Source organism: Anopheles coluzzii, chromosome 2 (assembly GCF_943734685.1).
Source record: "Anopheles coluzzii chromosome 2, AcolN3, whole genome shotgun sequence".
Taxonomy (NCBI): domain Eukaryota; kingdom Metazoa; phylum Arthropoda; class Insecta; order Diptera; family Culicidae; genus Anopheles; species Anopheles coluzzii.
The window spans coordinates 103,369,317-103,395,720 of record NC_064670.1 but is presented as its reverse complement, the minus strand read 5'-3'; the positions used below and the strand labels follow the sequence as shown (position 1 = coordinate 103,395,720).

The following is a 26,404-nucleotide window of genomic DNA, read 5'->3' as shown; positions in this document are numbered from 1 at the left end:
AACAGTTCTACTATATTTTTTCTTCTTCCCAATTTAAAGTCTACAATGTCCATTGTTCTGCAGTATACGATTGTTATATGCTGCTAATATCAGATATAATTTATTCTATAAAAAATAATTGTGAGTAACAGTATGATTTATAGGCTCCAAGGTCGTGCTGTCGTTTAAAAACAGTGTTAGGCCAAAAATACACAAATAGAAATTTGTGGGTGAGAAATTCCGCCACCGACAAACCGACGTGACACTTCGAACAAAATGAGCTTCAAAAGTTGTCTCCTTATTTCAAATGAAAATACGTTAAACACTAGCGCCATCTCTATAATGATTCGCTTACTACACTGACACAGAAAAGAAACTGCTAAATCTCCTTATTGTTTTTCTTCGCAAATTTCAATGTATATTGTTTTATGTACTTCTCACATCTTTTGCATTGATTTGGAAACTTACAAAACGATTTTTCTTGGTGTTTTGTCCAATAATTCTCACAAAATCGTGCCTCACACTTCCTTCGCAATTTGTACTTAGAAAAGTTGTTTACATCGAAGCAGCAGTGAACAGAGCTTACTTTGACAGAAATGATCGCCTCACTGGTAAATGACAGTACTTTCGTGTGGGACACTTTTGTAACGCCAGTGTCACGTCGGTTTGTCGGTGATTCCGCCTGCTGTATATACAGGTATTCTCCGATATTAGCTATTAATGCGGACCGGAGGCAATAGCGTACATTGGAGTTATGCATCGCTAGAATTAGAACGGCACTCATTGCAAGCAAAGGACAGCAATATAACGATGAGCCATTATAATACGCCATCTATTGAGCAAACCAGTGAAGCTATGGAGATTTCATTTTTTTAAGGATATTTGATTTTCCAGTCGTTTAAGCTTATTCTGTGGCGCTTGCGAAAAGGTCAATAATATTTTTTTAAATAACAAATGTTTGATAATCACGACATTGATGTTGTTCGGTTGCTAGAATAACACGGATAATGGGTCAAAGAACATGTTTTATCACAATTTTTTTTATTTGTTTTGAAGTTTTCATTAGATTTTGGTAAAACCTAGCCAGGTTTTATAGACTTTAGTTTTTATATTCAACATTATCCAAGAATTTAACAATGGGGAAAAACGAACAGCCGGATAAAAGGAACCCGAATAAACGGCGTCTCACTGTATTATGGCCAAACTTCTTAATAAGTTCGTGTATTTTCTCACATTTCAACGTACAATTAATAGCAATGTGCAATTCATATAGTATCTATAACACTCTTTGCATTGAATCGTTTATAATTTTCAAGAAGATGGTTCTTGCAAGGTGAAAATGCTGTGAGTTTGTGTTTATATTTTGGTATCAATTCCAACCACACACAGCATGCCGGTTCAATGGCGGACGCATTATCGAGGCATTAGCTGTCAAACTGTTCACAGTGATCTAACCTCGCCGTCCGAAACTCAGCTGTCAACAATCAATGTGAAACACGCGCTTTTGGGAAAATAACGTTGTCGGTTCGTGGTGCGTAGTTTTTAAAAAGGTGGTAATTTTTGTTCAGAAATAATAAGGCAAAATGACCGCAATGGAAACTGAAACCACCGCCAAGCCGGTGGTGGCCGACAGAAAAGCATCAGCAGTGGGAAAGGAAAAGAAGAAACACAGACGACTACGGAAACGGCAACGTGATGCTAGGAAGCGAATCGCCGGCAACCTACAGCCAAAGGAGCAGAAAAAAGAACCGAAAAAGGAGCCGAAAAAGGAGAAAAAGGTACATTATCTAAGTTACTAACAGCTGGCAAACGATTGTCCTACTCATACTTTTTTCTGTTTTTAGGCCAAGCAACCAGCAAAGATAAGCAACAAAAAAGGATCCGGCATTGTGTTCATCAAGCATCTTCCGAAAGGCTTCTACGAGGATGAGCTGCGACAGTTCTTCGAGCAGTTTGGCGAAGTGATGCGGGTTGCCGTGGCCCGGTCACGCAAAACGCAACGCTCGAAGGGCTACGGGTACGTGCAGTTCCGGTTCTACGAGGTGGCGGACATTGCGGCGAGCGCCGTCAACAACTACATGATGTTCAACAGCGTGCTGAAGACGAGCCTGCTGCCCAAGCGAATGTTTAACATACCGAAAAACTTCGGCAAAGCGTACGATTCCAAGGGCGAAAAGACGGAAGCCTACCAGCGGTGGCTGAAGGCGCAGGTGAAGCGCGCCAACGGGTACGTGGGCAGTGTGGAGAGCAGTGTGCGCTGTAGGAAACAGATTAGCCGACTGATGCGAGCCGAGAAGGAGCTGACCGAGGCGGGCATCGAGGTGGCCGAGGTGGCGAGCTGTCTGTCCAAGTTGAAGCAAACGGTCACGGATCTGCAACAGCGGCACGCGATCCAGCTGGCTAGAATGCCGAAACCGCAACCGCAACCTAAGGAGAAGGCACAGAAGGCGAAGGAGGAAACGGAGGCAGCAGCAGACACGAACGGAAAGGCAAGTGACGATGAGGAGGATGAGGCGTTCACGCTACTGACACCATCGGACTGGCAGGAGGTGGAACCGGTCGGGAAGGAGGAGCCCGCCAAGGAGAGTAAGGCAAGTGCGGTGAAGAAAGCGCAGGAAAAGATGAAACAATTAGAGCAGGAAAAGGGAGTCAACAAACCGGGCACAACGGCGGCTAAGGAAAACAAGAAAGCTGATACGCCGGACAAAAAGCTACGCAAGAGAGAGAAGCTTCCCCTGTCGAAGGCGAAGAAGCCGCTGGTGGCTGGTGGAGGTGGTGTGTCCGCAAAGCAGGCGGCGAAGAAGGAAAAGCTTTCGCTGGTGAAGAAGAACAAAGTTGAAGAGCTGAGCGTGGAAAGTGCGGCCCCGGTTGGTAAGAAAGCCAAGCGGGTCGATGCTGTAAAGGAAGTGAAGCCGGCTAAGGTAGGGAAAAAGGTTAAGTAGGACCGTTTGCGAAAACGAAGCGGTTATCGTTAACGCGCACTCTTTAAAGGAGAATGAAAGAGTACATAGCAGTAAGCCGTTGCTAAGGGCATGATGATGTGGGTATGCTAGAATTCGTTGCTAGCCATGGCGAAAGTAAACCAAGCCTTGTAGTGTAATGTCACAGCAGAGAAAGGAGTTTATTCAATATTAATAAATCGCTTTCGGGCGGCAAATGGCTAAACATATGATTTAGTCCTTATCAAATTCTAGCTATGAAGTTAAATGGAAGGAGATTTGAAAGAACAAAAAACAGAGGACCGAAGTGAAATCCTTGGTGTTAGATCAAATTAAAATCTGTCTGAACTCGAATAATGTTGGCTGGACTGATGATATAGAAGGAAGGTTCCATCAGTGGCCACCAATCAACGTAGCCTGTGGACGACGAAACTTTCAATGCTGGGCAGTAGTGTTGGGTAAATCTGATTCTGATTCATGAATTAGATTGATTCTTTGAAATGATTCGATAAATCTGAATCTCTGTTGGAAAGATTAATGAATCTCAAAAGATTAATGAATCTCAAAAGACTCATGAATCTCATAAGAGTCATACATCTCGAAAGATCCGGAATCGTTCGGAATCGTCCGGAGTCGTCCGGAGTCGTCCGGAGTCGTCCGGAGTCGTCCGGAGTCGTCCGGAGGCGCCCGGAGTCGGAGTCATCCGGAGTCGTTCGGAGTCGTTCGAAGTCGTTCGGAGTCGTTCGGAGTCGTCCGGAGTCGTCCGGAGTCGCCCAGAGTCGGTGTCATTCGGAGTCATTCGGAGTCGTTCGGAGTCGTTCGGAGTCGTTCGGAGTCGTTCGGAGTCGTTCGGAGTCGTTCGGAGTCGTTCGGAGTCGTTCGACTCCGGACGACTCCGGCGATTCCGGACGACTCCGAACGACTCCGAACGACTCCGGGTGTCTCCGGAAGACTCCTGACGACTCCGGACGAATCCGGACGACTCCGAACGACTACGGCTCCGGGCGGATCTAGTGGTCCCATTTTCCCGGAGTCGGAATCGAACTAACAATAGTCGGAGTCGGATCGGAGCCGTGGGTGCGCTCCAAACAGCACATCACTAGTGCATACATTATCTTACACTTATGTTTAATCAGAAAATGTGTTTTCGTGCAGTTTTGAAATGTTCGGGTAAGACGGACACCTGATATGGGATAGATGGACACCATGAAGGGTAGGATAGACACCTACAAAAAACCTTGGAAATTGGGGAGGTTTATAGTATTTTAACATATCCTATTGCTTTCCACATCCTGGTACGTACATAAACCTATTCTAGGCCAATTGCAACGACGATTCATTCAGCCGTGAATTTATGAATTGTAAGCACCGCTTCTAATAGAACGTAGAGTGCAGAATCAAAGGCATTATTGAAATATCGCGCATTAAAAGCTGAAGTTGCTCTAGCTTACAGAACAACAGTCCAGAACTTCATTTTGGGAAATTACTCCGCGGAAAGTCCACGACCCCAGCATTTTGGAGGGACTTGTTAATAGTTAAAGCCATTTTCCACCATGTCAAATTCCAAAATTTTATATTTGTAATCCCATAGAATTTCTCATCAGACATCCTGCACGATGTCGTATCAATGGCTTATCTTTTTATAGCTTAAAGTTGTCCAAGTCGTGAGAAGATATTGGATTTCGTGAAGCGCCTCACCAGCGTCGAGCGAGTAATAGCATAACGAATGGCTACTATTTTGACCGGTGTTTCATTTCTCACTTATTTCAATACTTTCTCTAATTGCTGATTGGTTTATTGCTTCGCAATACCCTTATTTAAGGTATTTAAAGAGATATATTCATCACCAATTGATATAAGATGTAAAAAATCAATAAGTTCGGTGTCCATCTTTCCCTACAACAAGGTGTCAGTCTCTCCCGCTTTGGTGTCGGGATGTTTAAACCACCAGAAAACAAGATTTTTATTGCTTTCATTCTCGTTCTTTCGCCAGTTTTTTTTCATTAATGATCACGACAACTCATTCATGAAATAAAACTTCCGGAAATATAAACAATACAAGTTGTAGAGCTTAAGATCGGCAGTAGTCAAATTAGATCCACAAGGGTGCACATGATTGAAAATTTGTTTTGTTCGTGGATTCTACCAATTTTATATATATTATGCCAAAAATGTTCTCAAATGTGTTGTTTTACCTTTAGTTTGGATTCTACATTGTTGAATTACTCGAAAATTACCTTTTTCATGCATTTATGAGAAATGTCCATCTTACCCGCAGTGTCCGTCTTTACCTACATTCCCCTACTAGGCAGTACTATGGAGACAAGCACCCTCCCCGTTGAGAACGCCTTGGAGGTGAACTTGGTAGGAAGTAGCTACTGGAAAAGTAGGCTCTGCCGGTGTCTCACAGTCACAGTAATGTCATCGAACGACCTAGTGCACCTTGGGCATCCATCTCCAATCGGAAATTGAAGTAAGTAACAATAAGTTCGGATAGTTTTTACACACTTTACACAAAAGCAATGATGGTACAGGGTAAGAAATTTACACAAGCGGCATTGGCATTTTATGAAAATTTTATTACAAAAAAAAGAAGAATATGATGTTGGTGAAATGTTGTATGCGTTTTTTCTCTGTGTACGTCTGTATGCATGTGTGTGTGTGTATCGTATGTTCCTGCTGTATGTGTGTATGTGTGTATTTGTGTTTACAGAACAAACTGGTTGTTTTTCTTTTTTTGTTGTATCTCATCCCTACTGTTTGTGTTTTAGCATTTTCATTTTTGGTTTTAAAGTTTCTAGTTGCAAGTATTTTACCGCCTTACCTTCTATCCTTCTATCTTGCATGCTTCTTCTACCGCCTCTTTGCCTTGCACTATGTTTGTTTATGCTTTTCCTATTGAACATTATCTTGGTTTTGTTGCGTTCCTTTTTTTTCATTTGTTTGGATTTCTTTTATTTGTTTGGACTTTCTTTTTACGGATTTCTTTTGTTTTTGTTTTGTTTTTGTTTTGTTTTTGTTTTAGCTTCACTTACTTACACTATTACCGCATTTACTGCTCTTTGCTACCATTTTTTTGTTGTTGTTTATGAAGTGGGTGAAGTGAAGTGGTGGTGGGGGTGCATTTTCATCGTTCTTTTTGCTTCACTTTTTTCTTCTTCTAAAACTGTGGGTTTGTGTGTGGGTGTGTGTGTCTTTAAGGGGCAAATTAAAAACTCTTTCTTCACTCTCCATAGAGTAGGGAAGATGGCAGCTAGTTGTAACTCTACATTGACCTGGTGGCGTTCTACAGTGTGCTTACTTTCTTGTTTATTGTGGTTTTGGTTTTGCAGTTGGTTCTATTTCTCTTTACGAGTTCATTCATCTGTTTAATGTAGTTTCGATTAACTTTGCTTTTGCTGTTGTTGGTTTTTTTATTCTTTTCTCTATTTTTGTTTTATCTTTTCTCCTTGTTTTGTTCATAATTTCATTTAGCTTCTGTTCTGTTGTTTTTTGTTATCTTGTTGTGAAAGTTTAAACCAAAATTGAAAGCCCACATTCTTCTTCCCACACACACACCCATTCTTCTTGTGTTGTTGTTTTCTCCTTTCTCCTTGATCAACTGTATTTTCACAGTTTTTTGCTGTTGTCAGATTTGCAACCAATTTTTTCCTCGTGTTTGTTTTCTGTTCCTGTTTGCCTTGTCTACTTTTACCAGAAATGCCCTATTTTTCACCATTTAAACACTATTGAGTAAGAATAAATTTATATACCTTTTTTTCGTTTTATGCGCATTTGCTGTTTCGTGTATTTGCATGTTGTTTATTATCGTGTGTGTGTGTGTAGGTGTGTAGTGTTGTTTGTGTTTCTCTTCTTTTCTTTTCTTCTCTTTTCCATTAATAATAATAATTTGGCGAAAACGAGAGTGAATGATGCAGTTTTGCCCCATCTCGCTCTCGTGTGGTTGTGTATGTTTTAATCTTCTTAAAATTTATCGTTTCTTCTCTGCCCCTGCCTTTCCATTGCGTGTTTGTGTGGCGTATGATAGCAGAGCAGAGCAGAGAGCGATCTTCTTTACTGTTGTTCTTTCACGTTTTCTGTTGTTGTTTCAGTGTTCTATCACCTTCCTTTTCTTTCTCTTCTCTTCCTTCAAATCCTCCTCCTCCTTCTCCTTCTCCTTTCTTCCCAAATGGTGTGCTGCTACTAAGATTTGCTTTATGTTTTCTTGGTTTTGGGTTCTTCTTTCTTTTTTGTTATTTATGTCTTGTGTGTTTGTGTGCATTCTTTCTGAGATAATCTTCATTATATTTCAATATATCGATTCTTTTTTTTTGTTTCTTTTGTGTTTTCTTCACTTTCATCTCTTCCCTTGCACGCAAGCAAAGACTATGCATTACTATTATAATTATCATTATTATTATTATTTTTATCATTATTAATATTATTATTACTATTACACAGAACCACGGGGGAGAAGTGAATGAATAGGGAAGGAAGTTATTATTAGGTGGATGCGGCGGTGGCAATCAATTTGTATGATTTTTTGTTTTGTTTTCTCCTCTTTTTTCTACTCTTCTTTTGTCCCTTTTCTTTCTTTTATTTCTTTTTTTGTTGTTGCATAAGTCTTTATAATTTTTCATCCCTACAGCCTAGTAGAGTGTGTAGCAGCGCGTAGATGTACTACTTCTACTACTACTACTACTACTACTACTACTACTGCTTCTACTACTACTAAACGGTAATAATGTTTTTACTTTGTTTTTGAGCCATTTCTTTTCCCCCCCGGGTAAAACGAGGGGGTAGTGGGGGAAGTGAAAAAAACGATGCCTTTTCACACACCTTGCGTTTTGTTTTCGGTTGCGCCTAAAACTTGGTAGGTGTACTGCTGTTAAAGCTACTTTCACAAACACGCCATCGAGATGTGATGCTTGGTAAGGGATGCGGCGGAAGGGGGCGGCGGAAAGGTTTGAAGCCGCAATAGTTTGAAGCCGTTTGGTGGCTACTGCTACTGCTATTAGTAATTATTGGGGTTTCTTTTGTTACCAAAGCAGTACACAAATCAAAACAAATTTTAACAGTGCCCTCGAAAATACATTAAGCTCGTTTCAACTAATTACACTGTTAGCGATGGATGTATACAAAAACAAGCTTATTTTAGTGGCGAAATTCATTGTTTTTTTTTTCTTCTAAACAGCCCGATATGAGAAGCTCGTTTGAAATATAAAAAAAATAAGCAAAAGAGGAGAGAGAAAGTGAGATTGAGAAGAAGATCAGAAGGGAAGGGATTTTGAAACGCTGACTAACAAAAGCGATCCATCTCCTCGTGAATACGCTACACAAATACGCTCTAAAAGAAAAGAGAATTGTGACTTACAAATCTACTACACACACACACACATGTTTGTGTGTATGTTTTGTATCTTAAAATTACGATAAAATAGTAAAGTTAATAAAAAAGAGAAAAAAAAACAAAATATGATAATTGCGGGCACAAACAGCATAACCACAACACCGAACGATCTCAGCCCCCCGAGCGAAGGAGATAGAGAATGAGGGTAGAGGGAGACGCCGAGATGCATGGTGTGCTGTTTTGTCGCCTGCCGACTAATGATTAATATGGCCTGCGTTCACCTTTAAGAGACGCTGTTTGACAATATTTGTTTCAGTGTGCTTTGTTTTGTTTTGTTTTGCTTTGTTTTGTTTGCTCTCGAACTCGGTTTTTCTTCTTCTCGTTTCGGCGTTTTGTTTTGCTTCCTTTTTCTTTACTTCTTTTTTCCTCCTTTTGTTGTGTGTTTTGTTTACTTTGTGCTTTACTTTTCTTGCATGTTTTCTTTCCCCTTTTTTCGTTTCGTCCCATTCTCTTTCACAAAAAAGAGTCTTTACTATCATATACGGTATCGCTCTTCGCTGTCTCTCTCTAATACACTAAAAGGGGCGCGTTGAATGGCTTTGGATTCTCTATTCTTTCTGTGTGCACGCGTGTGTGTGTTTTGAATTATACTGTGAATGCCGCCTTCACTGCTTGGTAGTGAAGTTTCACAAACAAAACACAAAAACACACCACATTGACATTTTTGGCTCCCTGCAAAACAGTCACAGAAAATGAGTGCGTAAAAAGGGGGGGGGGGGGAGCAAGGGAAATTTTGGGCAGGGGAGGGGTTTTCTTTTACATATACAGCTTCGTATGTATATACTATACTCTCTACTCCTTTGCGTGTTACATTGAATTGGCGCGGTTTTGGGGTTTCTTAGAAACGACAGATTTCTGTCCAAATTACACCACTTCGGCTGCTTTCCTTCGCTACACCATCTCATTATCATACCCTTTACATTCGCTTTGCTTTCTCCTGCTTGAGTTAATGAGCCTTTTGCTTTTCTACAACTTTGGGATTCACGCCTTCGCTTACAACGCTACAACGGGTACGAGGGGGGGGGCAACACTAAAGTATCTCTACATCGTGTGTTGTTCCTGCTTTCCTTCTGCCATTCACATATATCTAGATACGCGCGTGTGTTTTGTGTAGTTAAAGGAGCATCTGCATCACACCTTTGCACAAAAGGTTTGACTAAACGGTTCACTTGAGCGCTTGATTCGTGATCGTTCGTCGTAGTACGGACGACAATTTGAGTTGTTTTTTGGTAAAGGACCTATGGCTACACTAGTTCTGGAGGACTCGTTTCATTACTCTTACACGCGTATCGCAAGCGTATTGTCCACAAAATGCGCAAGACATGTGTCACAAGACTTGCACATTTTCGGAAGCCAACCGAGAGCTAACAACTCTAATCTTAGAGTTTTTGGGTGCGCAAAAAACGAGGTGATTGGTTTTGAGGGGTTGGGGGTTGGGGAAAACACAATCAAAACTACAGGACATTTATAATATTACTAAAGGCAAACAACAAAGTTCTACGTATACTGTGCGTGATGATATCATTTTGTTCTATTGTGCGCGGTTTTGCTTGTTTTTTTTTTTCAGTTTTTTCATTGGAAGAATAAATACGGAAGATGTGTCGATATTGGTATTGGGGGGAAGCGGCAGGTGTACTCATTATCACATGTTTCCTTTTGTGTATTGCTAGCACACAGTAATAACTATCGGAAAACCGAAGAGGAAAGGAACCGACGAGAACTAGTAGTTGTGCGTGAGGATCTGTATTCCCTTAATTCTCGTTGGAGGCGAGTCGATGACTCGATTGAGAAGTTTGTTTTTTGTTTTTCTTGTAGAAATTGAGCTTCTTTTTTTTTTACAGCTAAACTTTATCTTCCTGTGTGTGTGTTTGTAAATTGAGGAAACTCACGACCTAACCTTTATGACGCCGAACAGAGTATTACTAGAAGCGTTTTTTTAGCGTCACTTCAAAGTTACAAGCGAAACTTGTAAACTAAAGAGAGTTTAGCGAGAGAAAAAAGTAGAAAAGAAGCACACTCATACGGAAAAAGCACATAAACACACAGTTACTTAATTAAAGTGAGGCAAAACCTTGCCGGCTATACAAGACGAATATAATATAAACCATCGTTAGAACAACAGAAAGAGATATTCAAAGGAGATTCTTGGTTTTGAGATAATATTTGTGTGGACTAATAAGCGCCACTTTGCCGACTAATATTTGTGCTTGTGTGTGTGTGCATTTGTTGCCACATTTCTTTGGTGTTTCAAAATATCAGCAAAAAAAAAGAAAGCGATCTGTGAGATTATTCGAACGATTTTTCGTTTTTGCAATGGCGATTGGGGGGTTTCTTTTGCCATTTTGGTTGCACATTTTTTAGAGAGCTGCCTTTACGCGAGAGTAACTATAACTCCAGCGACCAAAAAAAAAAGGAAAGAAAATGGAGACAGAAGCTCGATATTTCAAAGGAAAAGAAAAACGAAACGAAACATAGTATCTGTATATACCCACAAGAGAGAGGGGTAAACTAATCCTACTGCTTTCAAAGAGGACACGCACGCACGCACGACGACGAAAAGAAAAGCGTAAACAAAACAACAATACCGAATATTACTACTAAACTAACTGCTTACAAAATACACACATTATAGACGAAAAAAACAAAAACGCACACACACTGTAATCACTAATCGCATAGTTTTGAGTCACACATCCTCCTCCTCCTTCACACACCTCACTCTTCCTGAACGCCCGCACTGATGCGCGCGCATACCTTTTTCAAGGGCTTGCGCGGTTTGCGCAAATGGGGAAGACGCGGTTTTTGTTCTTTTCTTGCGGATGTTCTTCATGATACACCTTGCTTATGCTTATGCTTATGTGTGTTTGTTTCTGTGCGTGCATTAGTTTCTCCCTGAAACGGAGAAGGAAAGCGGGGCACGGGGCCACTACTTACGTAAACCTTCCCATTGTTGTGCTTTGGTTTCGATGTTACTTTTTGTTTGTTTCTTTTGCGCTCCCCGCTAGCTGCATTTGGAGTTTTGTTGTGCGTTTTTTGCCTTCAACTTCCTCTCTCCTTACTACGTTCCAAAAATGGATAGTGAAGGAGGCAAAATCAATGAAACTTGTAGTTTAAACACGTCGTCGTTCGGTCTGATTGTGCAGATGGAGCTACTCCAACGAAATCATCAAACTCAAAGTGGATGAGAGGGAGAGAGAGCGACTTCCAATTTTGTCCTTTTGTACATCAACCCGAGAAAATGAAGGGAAGCGTTGATGAGGGGGGCTGCTATCCTCGATGTCCTTTCCAACTAGCTTTCGTGTACAGGGGGGGAGGAAGCTTCTCTTCCTCCAAACAAACGCTTGTCCGTGGGGCATTTGGGTTGGGTGGGGGGTTGGAGCGCACGTTTTCAAGCTTACGAAGCACGCACGCCTTTTGCTTTGGCTCTTTTGTTGGTTTTTTGTTGTTTTCCGTTTAACTGCTGCATACATGAAGCCAGTAAGGAAGCTGTGTGGGTGTGTGTCTATGTATGCGTAAGTGGTGCCAGCGGGCACCTTAGTATGGCGCAAAACGGTTGTATCCTCCTCGGTACATTGTTGCCTAAAAGAAACGATAGACGTAATTAGTGATGATGATACATTGAGTTCATAGTTGTTGTGCTATTGAGTGTATCAATAAGTTCGTGTGCAGATTGTTCCAGAAGCTACTGAAGATGATGAAAATGTAACTGATTGATCTGAGAAACGATCAGTGTAACCAATTGCAAGAAGTGATGACGTACAAGTACAAGTACAAGCAACGATTCGGAGTGCCCCATTATACTAGTTTTTGATAGTTTAGGCCTAAGATTCATAAAATTCGAATTAGTTTACAGTTGTTGAATAGGTCAAAACGAGTCCAGTAGCTTCAGGTTGGACCAGTAATGTATAGACGAATCTCAACCGTAGATCCAGTGTGTACATATGACTCCAACTCCGTGTACGGTTTAATTTAGTAAATATTTTATCGCACTTAACGTTTGCATTGGAAAAAATGCCTTTTTTTCGACTGGCTTTCTTGCAAAATTAATTTTTTTCTTGCAAAATTAACCTACGACTTTGCGAGCTGCCTTTTCCAGAAGTTATTCAGAATTTTCGCCTTGGCGGACGTAGACATGCGTGTAGGCATATTTTATGCTCTACCTTTGATTTTCTTCAATTCTTCCTCAGTTTTAGCGTCAAAATTGTTGGAGTAGAGCTTTTACATCATGTTAGTCTAACAAATTTAGATGAGATGAAGCTGGGGGAATTTGTTCATGTTTCCCAGGTACTATTATTGCACTGTATGGCCGCGAATACATCGATCTCCCGAACGCAGGGATGTAGTGACTTAACCCTTTGGTATTCATTTTTAGCATCATTTGGAGCTTTTTGTCACTCAGGGTCGTCGGCCATTCAGAACTGGGTTTCCTTTCGATGCTCTGATTGTTGCCTAATAGTGCCAAGATGTTGTAGATGCCGGAACAGGCTTATACGGCACGCTATTAAGCGAATTTGGTTCACTTTTTGGCAGTCACAGTTAGATTTCGATTGATAGAGTACAAGTAGATCTAGTTAAGTAACGATTTGGTGTAGAATAAGGTGGATTATCACATCATAGGACCACTGGCCCTAGTGTAACATTTAGTTAGAAGTAGTTGAAGCAGTAACTGCCCGTTAGGGAGGAATTTTGCGGATTATTTAGAGCAGCAAACAAGTAACTAGATAATAGATCAGAATAGGAATTGGTCCATAATAGCCTGTGTTATTTGCAAAACATTTAAAGAGTATCCAGAGCTGTTTCAACAATAATTTGTAAACCGTTTGTTCTAAAAAACATGTGAACTAGTGATGTACTCTCTGGAGCGCACCCACGACTCCGATCCGACTCCAACTATTGTTAGTCAGATTCCGACCCCGGGAATATGGGAACTACTAGTTCCGCGCGGAGTCGGTATCGTCCGGAGTCGTCCGGTGTCGTCCGGAGTTGTCGACAGGCATCTCTAGAAAGCACTTTCCACAAAAACTGGAGTAAACCAATTCATGTTTTTTAAACAATCTTATGAAACCTACACAGAACTTATTGATACACCTTACAGTAATGATTGCACCAACGCTTACCGCATAGCCAGGAACGGGTCCGATACCGTGTCCCAGGTATGGATCGGGATACTCCGCACGTCCGTAACTGTTGAGGAAAGGAGTCAGTAAAACGGTTCGGCAGGAATTAATAAGCCATCCTCTTGGAAAGCAACCAGTTGCAAACGATACTCACCCAGCGACGGTGGTGTAGCCGGCCACGGTGGGTTGCGCTGCAGCAGCGGCCGCCCCATAGGCAGCCCGTGCCGCTGCAGCCGTATAGCTGGCGGCGGAGTAAGCCTGCGCCTGAGCCTGCGCTTGCGACAGTGGCGTTTTCAGCAGCGGCGCAGCAGCCTAGGTTAAGAAACCGGGAAGAATAGGAGGATTGAATAGAAGCGCATGAAATTAAACACCACTTAAGACCGGGACTTAAAATACGGGAGCAAAAGTAGTTTCGAAGGTTTTCGGTGCAAAAAACTCCGACACAACGAGTGAGAATCAATCGTTCCGATACGTAATCACTTGCCCTGCTTCGCCGTCTCCTCAGCGCGCAGTAATCAAAGTATTTCATCAAAAATTCAAACCCCAATTCACTCAACCTTTCCACCCCCTATTTCCCTCGCAACTCTCGTTCGCTTCCGTGCAAAAGTTAGTCATCGATTATCATGCTCGAGAGGCGCCGCGGTTGCTGCTGGAAGGCAGTGGAAGAAAGGAAGGTGCTCAACCCCCGGAAGCATTGGGATAAAATGTGCAAATTAAATTACTTCATCCGAGGTGGATTCTTACAGCTGGTTAGGCAGAGGCCCGCTGCTCTCGTCGCCTAGGGAGCTTCGCTTCGCCTTGTGGAAAGGAAAGTGGCAGACGCAGACCGCTTCTTCATTCACCGCTTGGTTCGCTTCGTTGTAGAGCCCTTTTTACACGATTAGGGAGGGACTGATTTGGGACACGAGCAGGAGCAGGAAGCATATGTGCGCTCATGTGTGCGCTGGCAAGAAGAAGAGCTCACTGATCCAGTTTCGTAAGACGAGAGAGAGAGCAGGGTTTTGGGGTAGTACATTTGACACAATCATCACAAGAAGTTACCCCGCTTTGCACCTATTTGGTTCGGAATGCAAAGACAGTGTGTGGCACACATAGAGAGAGAGAGAGAGAGAGAGAGAGGAAGGTGAAAGGTGAAGCTATATCTAATTTTCTCTCCATCATCTTTTGATGGTAAAATTATCCGCGGTTACGGTAATATATTGAAATAAAATATGTTAATCTTTACCGATGCCGTGTGCTGGAAAGCGGACTGATGAAAGCTTTGATATGATTAGGGCACGCTGTGGGACTTGATCATGGGGCATATCGCGGGAGGGTTTTTTCCCCCGTGCCAACTTGTCCTGTGTGGCCATGATAAGAGAGATGATGTGCGGGTTTTTTTTGTGTGATTTTTCCACGTCTTTTTGCTATCGGCACATCCTGAGCTGGCAGAGGTTATAATTTTTACACGTCATCTTCGCAGTTTTTCCCTTCTTCAAGGATTAACACAACGGAACAGACGTCAGGACGTGTGTCGTGAGTCACACGTACGTGTCATGCATAAAACACGCTCTTCCCTGCCCATGAATAATGTCTCCTGCGTAGGTTTAATGTATGCTGTTATTAGCTAACAAATGGCTGACAGGAGTTTCTTGTTCGCTTCTCCAACAAATCGGAGAAGCATGGCAATGGGAATATTTCTCCATTTTGTGCGTATGATGAAGGTTTCATTTTTCTTTTACGGAATTTGTGGCAAAAACAATCTCAAAACTGAGTATTTATTTTTGGGCTTCAAACAAACAAAAATCTTCTTCTTCCTCTTCCTAAGGCGCTCGTGCGTTTGGAGTAAACGAATTATTGCTTCCTTCGGTTTCGCTTAATTAGAACGCTCCCTTCACCCCTCGCTCGTGCCCTCCTTGGGGAAAGGCGGGGCTGTGAATTGAACGGCAATAAATAATGCTAATTTATTAATTCATTAAAAGCCGTAGCAAAAAATCCCCGTTCCGACAGTTCCGCTCCCGCAGTAAAAGGGTGGAACTGTTGTTTGGCAAATGAAATACATTTCCTACGCGGGTCTTCTTCCTCTCTTTCTTTCTTTTTTGGTTGGAATTGGAATGTACAAACGTGTATACAAACACACAGAAAAAGAGACAGAGAGCGAGAGAGGGAGAGTGGTTGAATGGTTTCGGTTCGTTGGCGGATTCTCGTCCCGTTGAAGGCTCGTCCCCTGCCGACACGCTTCCCTGGAGTAGTGGTGTTTGAGTGTTTTGCACCAGCGAAAGCATCTCGAGTACAACAGCCGTGATAGAGTGCTGTGTTGGACCGGCCCACTCCTCTCACGAACCGATCTAGGATCGATTGATAAAGTTTTCGCTGAGCTTTGCAAGTTGGCGAGCGATTCCCCGACCGGCAAACCGCATCAATCGATAGAGCAAAGGAGCCCCACCAGTATTAGGAGCAGAGGAGCGCGATTAGATGTTTCTCAATCGTGTAATTGGCCTCGGCAGCGCTTGACTTAATGGGCGGTAGGTTTGTGGGGGAATAACATTGACGGGGATGGGTAAGCCACTAGAGTGAAGTAGCAGCAGCTGTGGGGCTAGGGGAAGCAAAATACAACCCCGGCAATTAGGAAATTGATATAGAAAGGTCGCTGCTGCTGGTTGGAAGAATTAATGTATTTTTTTGCAAACTTGTGGTATGTGACCAGCAAATTGATAATGCCCTAGGTTCGATGGTCCAGGACAGCAGGATGGAAAAAATAGATCAAAGCCAACAAAATTTCAACAGAAAAATGGGATTACCAAACCTCAAATAACAGTCCATTCGAGTACTTTTCGAGAACTTTTCGAGTAGTTGCAAAACATTGAGCTATTTTAACAATTTTTGACAGCAGGATGTAAAAAAATGCATCAAATCCAACAAAACTTTAACAGAAAAACGAAATTATCAAGGCTCAAATAACAGCCCATTCGAGTACTTTTCGAGTAGTTTTCGAGCAGTTGCGAAAAATTGAGCTATTTTTAGCTATTTTCTTTCCCATCCCTGTAACATGTTTACCATTGTATTATGTGCTACAAAAACCAGATCAAGCAACTATAATAATTGCATTACTGGCAGGAATCATATATTTTCAACAAATTGTTTGGAAATAAATGAATTGTTTTTAATACTTACGTTCAAAATGGTAGGTTGTGCTTGAACCTCCGTCACCGGTTTAGCAGCCTGTGTTTAGCGTGCGTGAATGTGTATTTGTGTGCACGTGTTTTGCAAAACAAAACAAACAAAAGTACAACAGAAAAACGTAAGAAATAAAACCAAAAACAAAACAAAAACAAAAAAAAAGTCCAGCAAAACAAACACGCCGATGAGAGGGAGAGAGAAAAAGAGAGAAGAAAATAACGTTAAGTGGTTTTGTTATCACAATTTTTCTGTTTATAGGGATTTTTTCCTGGTAGGGTTCGATTAATTGATACAATCATTTTTTAAATTGATTTAAATGAGTTTACTTTCCTGAACCTGAAAAAAACCCCACCCTAGAGAATGCCATGTAATAAAAACATTCTTTCTCTCTCTCTACATAAATACTGCTCGATTTTAACCTTTAATTAATTACCCTTTTTCCCCGTTAATTCGACAGCAATCAACCCGGGAGCTTTTTTTTATGAAGCATTTATTCGCATATGTTGCACCGCGGCTGGTGGTTGTGGTGGTTTATAATTCATGAGCCGGCGACTTTGCGAGCCCGTTTTAATTTTTTGCGAGGAATAAAAAAACGCCCACTTTTTGGCCTTTTACATTGGACATTAAAGGGGTACGAAAATTGAATGACAAAAATGTGACATTTAGCTTCAATATTCCACAGCTGGTCCACGCGTCTCGGTGAAGAAAGATGGGGCCAATAAAAGGCCTTAGAGCAAACGCAAACAAAAAGGGGGTGGAGAAAGGTTTTGTTTGGGCATTTTGGGCTTAAAATTTGCTCAAAATTGCTCAACCGTTCACAAACCGTTTTGCCCAAGATCAATATATCTGCACGGTGTGCACACTTTGCACAAATTGATTACCCAAACACACACAAACGCCGCACACACATTAAACGCTGATTGATGCGATCCGGCACAGGTATTGACATTTTCAATTATTCCCCCTTTTAATACCCGTCGTGCCATTAATTTGCTCACCATCCAGGGGGCGCAACGTACTCCAAAGCATCGTTCCGGCGTTAATAAACGAGAACATAGACACGCACGCACACAAACACACACACACATCCATAGCATCCATGGTTAATTGTGTTCTCCTGTTTCGGTTGGCACTGGAGCGTGAAACCTCATCTAGTATGCTTCGACAACCTAAAGGAGCGAGAACCCGCCAACATTCTGTCATGTTACCTTCCGCAGAAGATTGACACACATTCGGGTGGTGCTTTGCACGCCCTTTAGAGGGAGCGAGGTGGAGAAAGCGACGGCCGCGAATCACCATATTTCGATCGTTATCCCAGGAAAGGGGTAAAATTGCTTCTAATCGACGGTAAAACGATGTCCGTGATTTTAGGGCCCCAATTTCAGGCGCACCCGTTCGAATCGCGGTAAAACGGTGAACAGCAAGCACCTTTGACAGACAGCTTTGCCATGGTGGATGTTCCATACCTTTGTCGCAGATTTAACGGCACCAACATGTGTGTGCGTGTGTGTGTCTACTTGCGTTCTAAAATCTCATTAAACCGGTCCGGGGATGGACGAAGAGGTGGTTTCGCGCCCTACCACGATGGCTATTTGCGCGAGAAGGCTACTTTCGCAACGCAAATCCCCACCAACCATGGCAAGCGTGCCAGTCTTTTCAAGAACACGGTGAAGTGGATGAATTTGTTTTCATTGTACTACTTTCGGGGGAAAAGCCGGGGCGAAAACTAGCCCGGATCAGCTCTGGCTCAGCGTGGTTTTGGTCGGCAAAGCGACTACACCACACCATGAAAGAGACATACGGACAGGCGCGCCCGTCCATCTATCGTTTGGTGAGATCGTTTTCAAACGCTTTTAGTCCACACACCGGACAGATAAAACCAGCATCCTCCTGTTGCGTGTTTTGCTCGTGTGCTCGGGACATACACACACTGCACACACTGCACACACTATCGCGTGCGACGAACACTGTGCAACGCCGTCGTGTGCCTGCCTGCTTTGATTGTGTATCCGGTTGGGTAGGTCTTGAGTATTTCACATATGGCGTGTAGTTGTGTGTGTGTGGAGACAAAAGCGCGCACACCCGAAACAATCGTTGGCCTACTCTACTCTACTGTGCCGAGCACTAGCCCAGAATGAGGACATGATTGTGCACACACACACACGCGCACACACAGATTTAAACATACACAGGGAACGCTTATAGTCCGAGTACAGGTTACGGTGTGGTTTTGGAATTGAAATTGATTCCAAATTTGATTGCAATTTCCTCTCCCTCCCCTGGGTGGGTTTCACCTGGCAGTGCGGCCTCGATTGTCTCCGGTACGGGTACAGCCGAACACATTGTCCCCGTTCCCGGTGCAGGTGTGTCGGGCTGGTAGAACATTCCTGGCGACAGTGCGTCCAGGCGAGCGCGGTCAGACCCATCCTCCTTTCGTATAGATAGACATAAATTCACCCTAAAATCTCTCCCCCCATCGAAGATGAAGCAGACGGATGGACCCGGTTTTGTGGAGCAGGCAAGCAGGGTGCGATCGTATGAGCCTTTGTGTGGGTGCGTGTTTTCATGAGTGCGAATGTTCACCCGATGGTTTTTGTGCGGCCCTGCAGCAACAGCAGCAGCACCATACGCAACGATGCGTTATCAGTCGCAATGTGATCGAATTGAGTTTTCCTCCTTAATACCCTCCTCTTACCCTGCTCTACGCCAGGATGGGGCAGCGAGTATAGGTTTGAAATGGAATGGAATTGGAATCCCGAATCGAATTACGGTTTTGTGGAAGCTAATGGAAGATGAAATGGATTTTCCCCTCTTGACAACCAACGTCCGGAAAGCACGACAACACATTTCCCCCCAGATAAGCTTTTCGGCTTCATTTTGAGGGCGCTTTTGGTTGTTGTGTGCATGCGTGTATGTGTGTGAGCGGGTGTTTTCGGTGCCACACACAATAAGGTTAGTTTTTGAGCTTTTGATGAGCAGCTCCGTGATGAGGCTGAAAAAGAATTTCCACCAAGACAACTCGAAACTCATTTCGAAAGGCGAAGGCGCGCCGGGGCAGCAATACGCGCTTCCCGGCGTCACAAATTATTAACACCGGAAGGTACATTTATTTTCCATCTTCCCTATTAAGGGCTGGGGTAATGAGAAAACTCGCGTCTCGAGCAATTTATAAACCGGCCGTCTCGAGCTGCGAAATCCAGTTTTCCATCAAGCGCGCGCGGGCTCGGCAGCGCATTCACTCATTGATTGATGAATAATTTCATCGGCAGCGACACTGGGCGAGGTGTTTTTCTTTCAAAACGCAAAGAAGCAGAAAAACAAAATAAAAAAATCTCGAAAAGGAAATCGATCAATCATAAAGCAAAACATAGATGTGTATACAATCTTATTTCGCTGTGTTTTTGCCCATCGCTTCGCAGTAATACATTTATCAGGCCGGCGTTTGAGTGCGCGCTTGCGACGGAAATCGATTCTTCAACCGAGCGAATTTTATTAGCCCATTAGAACGACGGGAAAGGAAATTTATTTTTTAAACTACATTGCAGCTATTAGGCCCCCTCGCCTTGTTTGTTTGTTTTTTTGTCCGTTGCTTTAATGCGATTTGCAAAAAATATAAATATACCAAAAGCCGCTAAGCGTGCATTCGGCGAATCCACAACAAAACAGTGCAAACCTTTGCTCTATCATCTAATTGCTTCGGCGAACGGTTACCACCAACACCACCCACCACACCAAGGTGGTGTGCTAGGTGGTGTAGTGGGAGGGTTTTCATTCGCTTGGAAACAAAAAAAAAAAGTGCAAATCGAGCAAAAATTTCGCTTGAATCAACCAACGTTGACAGGGGATATTTATATTTTCCGCTCCGTCATCTGGATGAAGGTACAAAACGACGTTAAAAATCACGCAATGGCGTGTGTGGAGGTGTAGCAGCATTGTATGGTTTTTTTTTTTTGTATAATCCACAGCAAAATGTACTACCCTCCAATTTAAGGTTTAAAAACAGTTTCATAATAGTTTTGGTACATTTTTTTAGGGTAAAAAAACAAAATTGAAGTCACAATATTACCTCAATTTTACGCGCCACCATGCGCCTCCATCGATTAATTTCATTTTATTTTTCTGCCACTTCCAGCATCGTACGTAAAATCGGTCGGGCGTGTATATAAAAAAGAGTAATAAAATTGCTCCAATCTAAAACCACCACCCAATAAAAACCAGGTCCATGTCCCCGTGTCAAATAATGCGATGATCGAGTGCCGATGGATGCGCCTGGTGGTTTTTGAATGAGCGCACAGAAGAGGGGAAAAAAAACGATGGAGAACAAAGCACCATATATCAGCGTAAAAAAGGCAACACACACACATAGCTGCACATATTTACACGGTTCACATTTTTAAACCAAGCGGTGTGTGGAAGCGCCCCGCTGCGGGAAGCATTTCGATTGGGATTGATTGCGTTAAGGTGTACCGGGTGGTTGCGACCGAAACGGCGAAACGAGATGCTTGATGAGTAGCATAGCAACAAATCAAATCTTCTCGGGGCGTACAAACAAGTGTGCGAGTAAAAAAAAAATGCAGAAAGATCAAGTCATCCCGTATGCAGTAAAAACGTCAAGTGAAAAATTGGATCCACCCGCACGTCAGCAAAAGCTTCCTCTCAAAAGGGTAGCAAAATGGATAAGGAACGATCCAAGTGCGGGGTGTGTTGGTTGTGTGTGTGTGTTTTCGCGTATCCACATGACAAAAAGTATCAAATAAATAACCCTTCGCACAGCAATCGGGACAAGTGGTTCCGATGGCTCTGTCCGGAACTGGGTTTTTTGCTGCTGCTGCTGCTGCTGCTGTTTGTCCCATCCAGCGTCATGACATACATACATTTTGCCAGGAAAGGATGATACAGAAAAATCATACTCGAAAACGTGACGAGCAACCTGTCTGACTGCACCCACTGCAGTAACCCACATCCATGAGAGAGGGCTAAAGAGAAGGGGGAAAAAGTGGCTTCCCCCAAATGATGGTAGTTTTCCATCGCAATTTTTCACTCGACATGACTACTACTACCCGCCCTGGAAGAGGGGGCGTAGGAGGAGTTAAAGGAGCACGGGAACATCATCATAACTCCTCCATGTGGCGGAATATTTCACCATTTTTTGTTGTTGTTGTTGGTGAAGTGCAGCTTTTTGGTGCTTTGCGTGGCGGACAAATCGAAAATTGATTGATGTTACTGTCTCTCTCTCTCTTGTCTGCCTGCGCCACTTGACGGTAGTGCATTTTTTGGGTTGGGAAAAGTCTGTCCATGATGCCGCCGACGGGTGAAAAACGTGTGTGTGTGTTGGAGTGCACAAATAACATTGCACAACGTAGTAGCAAGCGCTGCACAACGATGATGGATTTAAACGTGATTCAAAAAAACGTTGAGGGGAAAGAAAAGTGGATGATGGTAAGAAGCGGGAGTACCCGTTGATTCGATTTATGTCCCCCTCGACCCCCCCAAATCAAATAACACGTTCACCCATCAATATTGGAGCATAACTAAATAACGATCAACCTACTGAGGAGGGTTTGAAATCGCTGACACCTGTTATCCCGCTCTTATCGTGTGTAGTTGTCAACCCCACCTCAACCACACTCCCCCCCATTTAACTCGATAGCCGTTGTAATTTAATAGCCCACTGGCACGCAAAACGCAATAATCGCCATTTTTTTATCCATGCACGAACGCAAGAAGGATGCACATTCGTTTCGTTTCCTATCAAGATTAGCTAATATGTAGGGGCGTCACCAGGGAGCCCGTGGAAAGGGACTAACCGATCGGCAACCATCGGCCATCAATTAGCCACACGGCGGTTAAGCCGTATTAGCCCGACTGGAAAGCTCTTATCCATCGACGCTTTTATCGACACTTACCTGCAGGCGATAGTTGGGATCCGCTGTTGCTGCTGCCAGATACGGGTCGAAGTACACACTGTAGTAGCCGTTCGTTCGATTGGGTTCGGGTGGGTGAGCGATGTATTTCCCATTTATTACACGCCCCCCGGCAGGAATACACAGAGAGAGAGAGAGAGAGAGAGAGAAAGAGAAAGAGATTTTCCGATTAGTTGAGGTTGATTGATTATTTAGAGAGCTAACACACACAGGACGTCTGTATGTATGTACGTTTGCTGCCCTGCTGCTTCCATCGATTTCATCACCATCTCGCGTCTCGATGATCGCTAGAGCTGCCGATCGATCAACACCGTTTTCCATTAGGGAAGCCCTTGGAGAGTAGGAGGGGGGGTGGTTGTTTCACTACTTTTTCCGCCCAACGAGCTCAACGCGGTGAAGAGAGTGGTGATGAAATCGTGCAAGAATATTTGATTTGCGCACTGTGACCACTCGAGAGCTGCTTGGACTACGGGGCGTTTGCACGTTTTTGCTAACACCAGCGCGGTTAGTAGTACCGGTTTCATCCCGAATCCTGGAATGTCGTTTCTATAGCAACGCGTACACACACAGTGGAATTTGAACCGGCAGTATAAACGTAGCCACAACTGTGTTTGAGGATTTGTTTTTGGAATTCATCGTTTTCCCCCCAGCAAACAGCGAGTGAGCAAGAAGCAAGGCACGAACCCGATGAGGCAGCAAGAGAGAGAGAAAGAGACGGGCGGAAAAATTGCGGAGCTGTGTGAAAATGATTTATTGATCGTTTGTTGTTTGAAGGATTTTCCTGCGGAAAGACATCAACCATTCATGGCAACATGGCTTCGGGGTTGGTGTGTGTGTGTGTTCCGGAATGTGTCGAACTGTGTGTGTGTTGGAAAGGTGGAGCTGCTGTGCGAGTGTGTATTTTCACTCACTGACCAACGCAGTGAAGGAGGAGCCGAGCATTATTTAGTACCAACAGGCACACCAAGCAGGGCAATGCAGTAGGACCTCTCGTACGTACATTCCGTACGGTTCACACACTCGGAGTTTTGTTTATTTGGTTTGTTTGTGTTTCCCAACCAGCCCCCCCGCTCCCCAACCCATCTCTCGCTTCGGGCGAGTTTTTGCGCTTCTCCTACCTACATTTACTGGTGTGTCTTTGGAGCGGTCGGGCAAGGAATGCAATTTTTCACCACCTACCAATTTCTACTAGTACTTCCCCGGTGGCGAGGTTGCTTGCGGGGGAAGGAGGCGCGCACACACCACAATTGGTGAAAATTTAATTGAATTTATGATTACCCTTCCTTCCAGCAACCTGTTCCGCTTTCGGTATTTACGTACGTACTACACACACACACACACGCACGCTTTCCTGTTGGATGATTTTGGAAGTTTTAATTTATCCAATTGAGTGAGGAGGCTCGGTGTACTTCGAATAAGTTAATTAAAGTAAAATTGGTTTACAGAAAACTTTTTTTTTCATTTTCATTTTTAATTTTTTTTAAACAACACTAATGAGTTGAAAAACGTTTCAAGGATAATACAGGGTTTCCCACGATATATTGGTTGGTTCCCATCAATTTTTGGTGGATTCCCATATTTTTTTGGTGCGTTCCCACGATTTTTTGGTCGTTTCCCAGAATTTTTTGGTCTAATTGTATTGATATCCAATCGGAAAATACCAATAAATTATAGGATCGAACCAAAAATCTATGGGATACAACCAAAAAATCGTGGGAACGCACCAAAAAATCATGGGAACTGACCAATAAATCGTGGGAAACCCTGTATAAACAACTGTCTGAATAGTGTCCATTTTTTTATCTCAAAAATATTTAAGGTTAAAGTAATTAATTAAAGATTAAAATAATTTAGATAATTATCAAAAAAAATATCTAAATATCTGATTAATTATAGCATTCATTTTTAACACGACAACAACTTTGGTTAACATGTTTGATGTGAAAAAAATACTCAAAAATCGCTCGAAATTTAATGAAATTGAACCGAAACTTTGGTAGGATAAAGGCACCTATAGTGGTGGTAGTACCAATAGTGGTGGCATTGCACTAAAATGCGGTCCATATGGCAAATTAAAAGTAATTAAGTTATTTATGTTGGTGTGAAATGTTCTTTGGCCTTTTACAAAGGGTTTAAAAGATAAATGGGACCATTCCGTTACTTAGTGACGGAAAAATCAATTATTTTATGAAACGTGTCAACATTTTTCCAAAATCCTTAGGAGTTCATAACGAAACTCATATTTCTGTTAACGTTCTAAATGACCACATACCCACGCAATTGCTAGTTTTTCAACATAACTGTTATGAAATGTTATTGTTTTACTATTTTTTTTTGCCTTTTGACCATATTTATGCATTTTTAAGTGTTTTTTTATCATAGTGCCATTATAGGTACTCAAAACAGGCATGTTCCTATAGTGGTTATAGTTATAAAATAAATAAAAACATGACATTGTAGATTGTTTTTGACCCTATGTTTGACATGTCGTCCGTAGGGTCCGTCCCTATGTTAGGCCGGTCTCGTAGTACAGTCGTCAACTCGTATGACTTAACAACATGCCCGTCATGGGTTCAAGCCCCAAATAGACCGTGCCGCCATACGTAGGATTGACTATCCTGCTATGGTGGGAAATCAATTAGTCACTGAAAGCCAAACCCACAAGAGGTAAAGGCAGGCCTTGACCGACAACGGTTGTTGAGCCAAAGAAGAAGAAGAAATTTGACATGTCGTACTGTTTTCACTAAAAATAAGCAACAAAAATGAGTTTTATATAGGTAATTTACCAAAAAAAGGCCAAAATTCGCTTATTTCGCTGAATAAAAAATCGACCTCAAATCAAGCTTTCTGTTCCGGGTGTGGTTTGACGACAGGTGTTATACAGTACTTTAGTCAATAGTTTCATCAATCAAATGTATACATTTTTTACAAACAATTTACGCAAGATATCATTATTATGGCAGCAATTATTGCTATTTACACGAAAACAGCTTCGAAACTAAGTTTCATTGATGTTACACATTGTTGTGGAGGCATCCTTGTTTACCACCACTATAGGAACACCATACGACGACTATAGGAACCATACCACCATTATAGGTACAACGAATCAGTCACAAAAATATTTACTTTTTCGTAAAATTGATGTGTTTCATGGTAAAAATGGTTGTGATTGCGAAGATAAAACATATTCCAATTGCTATGTGTTAAAATATTCAGAAATTGTCCTTCCTGACACTTTAAATCCATTAAAACACATCTGTACCATTACAAATTGCACCACTATTGGTACACTTACCCTAATACATCGACGGTAAACGTAATTTTCATTAAAATCTCGGTATCACGTGACCTATAATTAACATTAGCATTGATTTTCATCCCATTGATAAACCCTGAGCAAACTTCTTTGACCGCTCAAGTAGTCGTTGTTTCGTTGAAAAAATAAACAAAACAAAAAAAAGGAGGAGAAAGTTCAGTACCGTTCCTCGTTATCTCATTGCTAATCGAAATCACCCATCCCAGCAGCTAAAATTGGATGGTTTGTAGGAAAAAAAGCAAAAAATCCAAGTGTAGTATACGTACGTTAACAGATAAAAAAGGTACGCAACATTTACCATATTTCACTGTTACTTCAAGCGGTAAGAGGGAGAGACTGGCACAGAAAAAAACCCATCAGTATCCCATTTTAAATGATGCTCTCGGTGTTTGGGGAAAACTCTATCCATTTTCCTTGCCAGCGTTTTCTACGGCTGCAATCACCGTTATCGATATTACACCCATACCCAATTGTCGGTGGTCGGTGGGGCTTGCCGTCGGGTCGGGTGTGGATGGATGGATTGATTGGATGAAAACCAACCTGCCGGTACACACCGTGTGTTTGTGTGTGTGTGTGTG

The 26,404-nt window shown here is 42.5% G+C and overlaps 2 protein-coding genes across 21 annotated transcripts in view; one reads left to right on the top strand and one right to left on the bottom strand.

The window, feature by feature from the left end:
- The first annotated feature begins 1,458 nt into the window (after window positions 1–1,458).
- On the top strand, window positions 1,459–3,167 carry LOC120951171 (MKI67 FHA domain-interacting nucleolar phosphoprotein). Its single transcript, XM_040369721.2, has 2 exons — window positions 1,459–1,757; window positions 1,824–3,167. Exons 1-2 carry the CDS (start codon window positions 1,563–1,565, stop codon window positions 2,919–2,921), a joined length of 1,293 nt encoding a protein of 430 aa, XP_040225655.2. The 5' UTR covers window positions 1,459–1,562; the 3' UTR covers window positions 2,922–3,167.
- A 5,142-nt stretch (window positions 3,168–8,309) lies between these two features.
- The window catches only part of LOC120953509 (homeotic protein female sterile), a 168,897-nt gene continuing 150,802 nt past the window's right edge, over window positions 8,310–26,404 (bottom strand). For 18 of the 20 annotated variants that reach the window (XM_049606899.1, XM_049606890.1, XM_049606891.1 and 15 more), the window contains 5 exons: window positions 22,490–22,547; window positions 16,578–16,625; window positions 13,579–13,736; window positions 13,425–13,491; window positions 8,310–11,886 (listed from right to left, as the gene is read on the bottom strand). In XM_049606899.1, coding sequence (XP_049462856.1) covers window positions 11,842–11,886; window positions 13,425–13,491; window positions 13,579–13,736; window positions 16,578–16,625; window positions 22,490–22,547 — 376 coding nt within the window. In that variant the 3' untranslated portion in view covers window positions 8,310–11,841. The remainder of the gene's footprint in view (window positions 11,887–13,424; window positions 13,492–13,578; window positions 13,737–16,577; window positions 16,626–22,489; window positions 22,548–26,404) is intronic. The other 2 variants (XM_049606903.1, XM_049606897.1) reach the window with 1 other exon arrangement.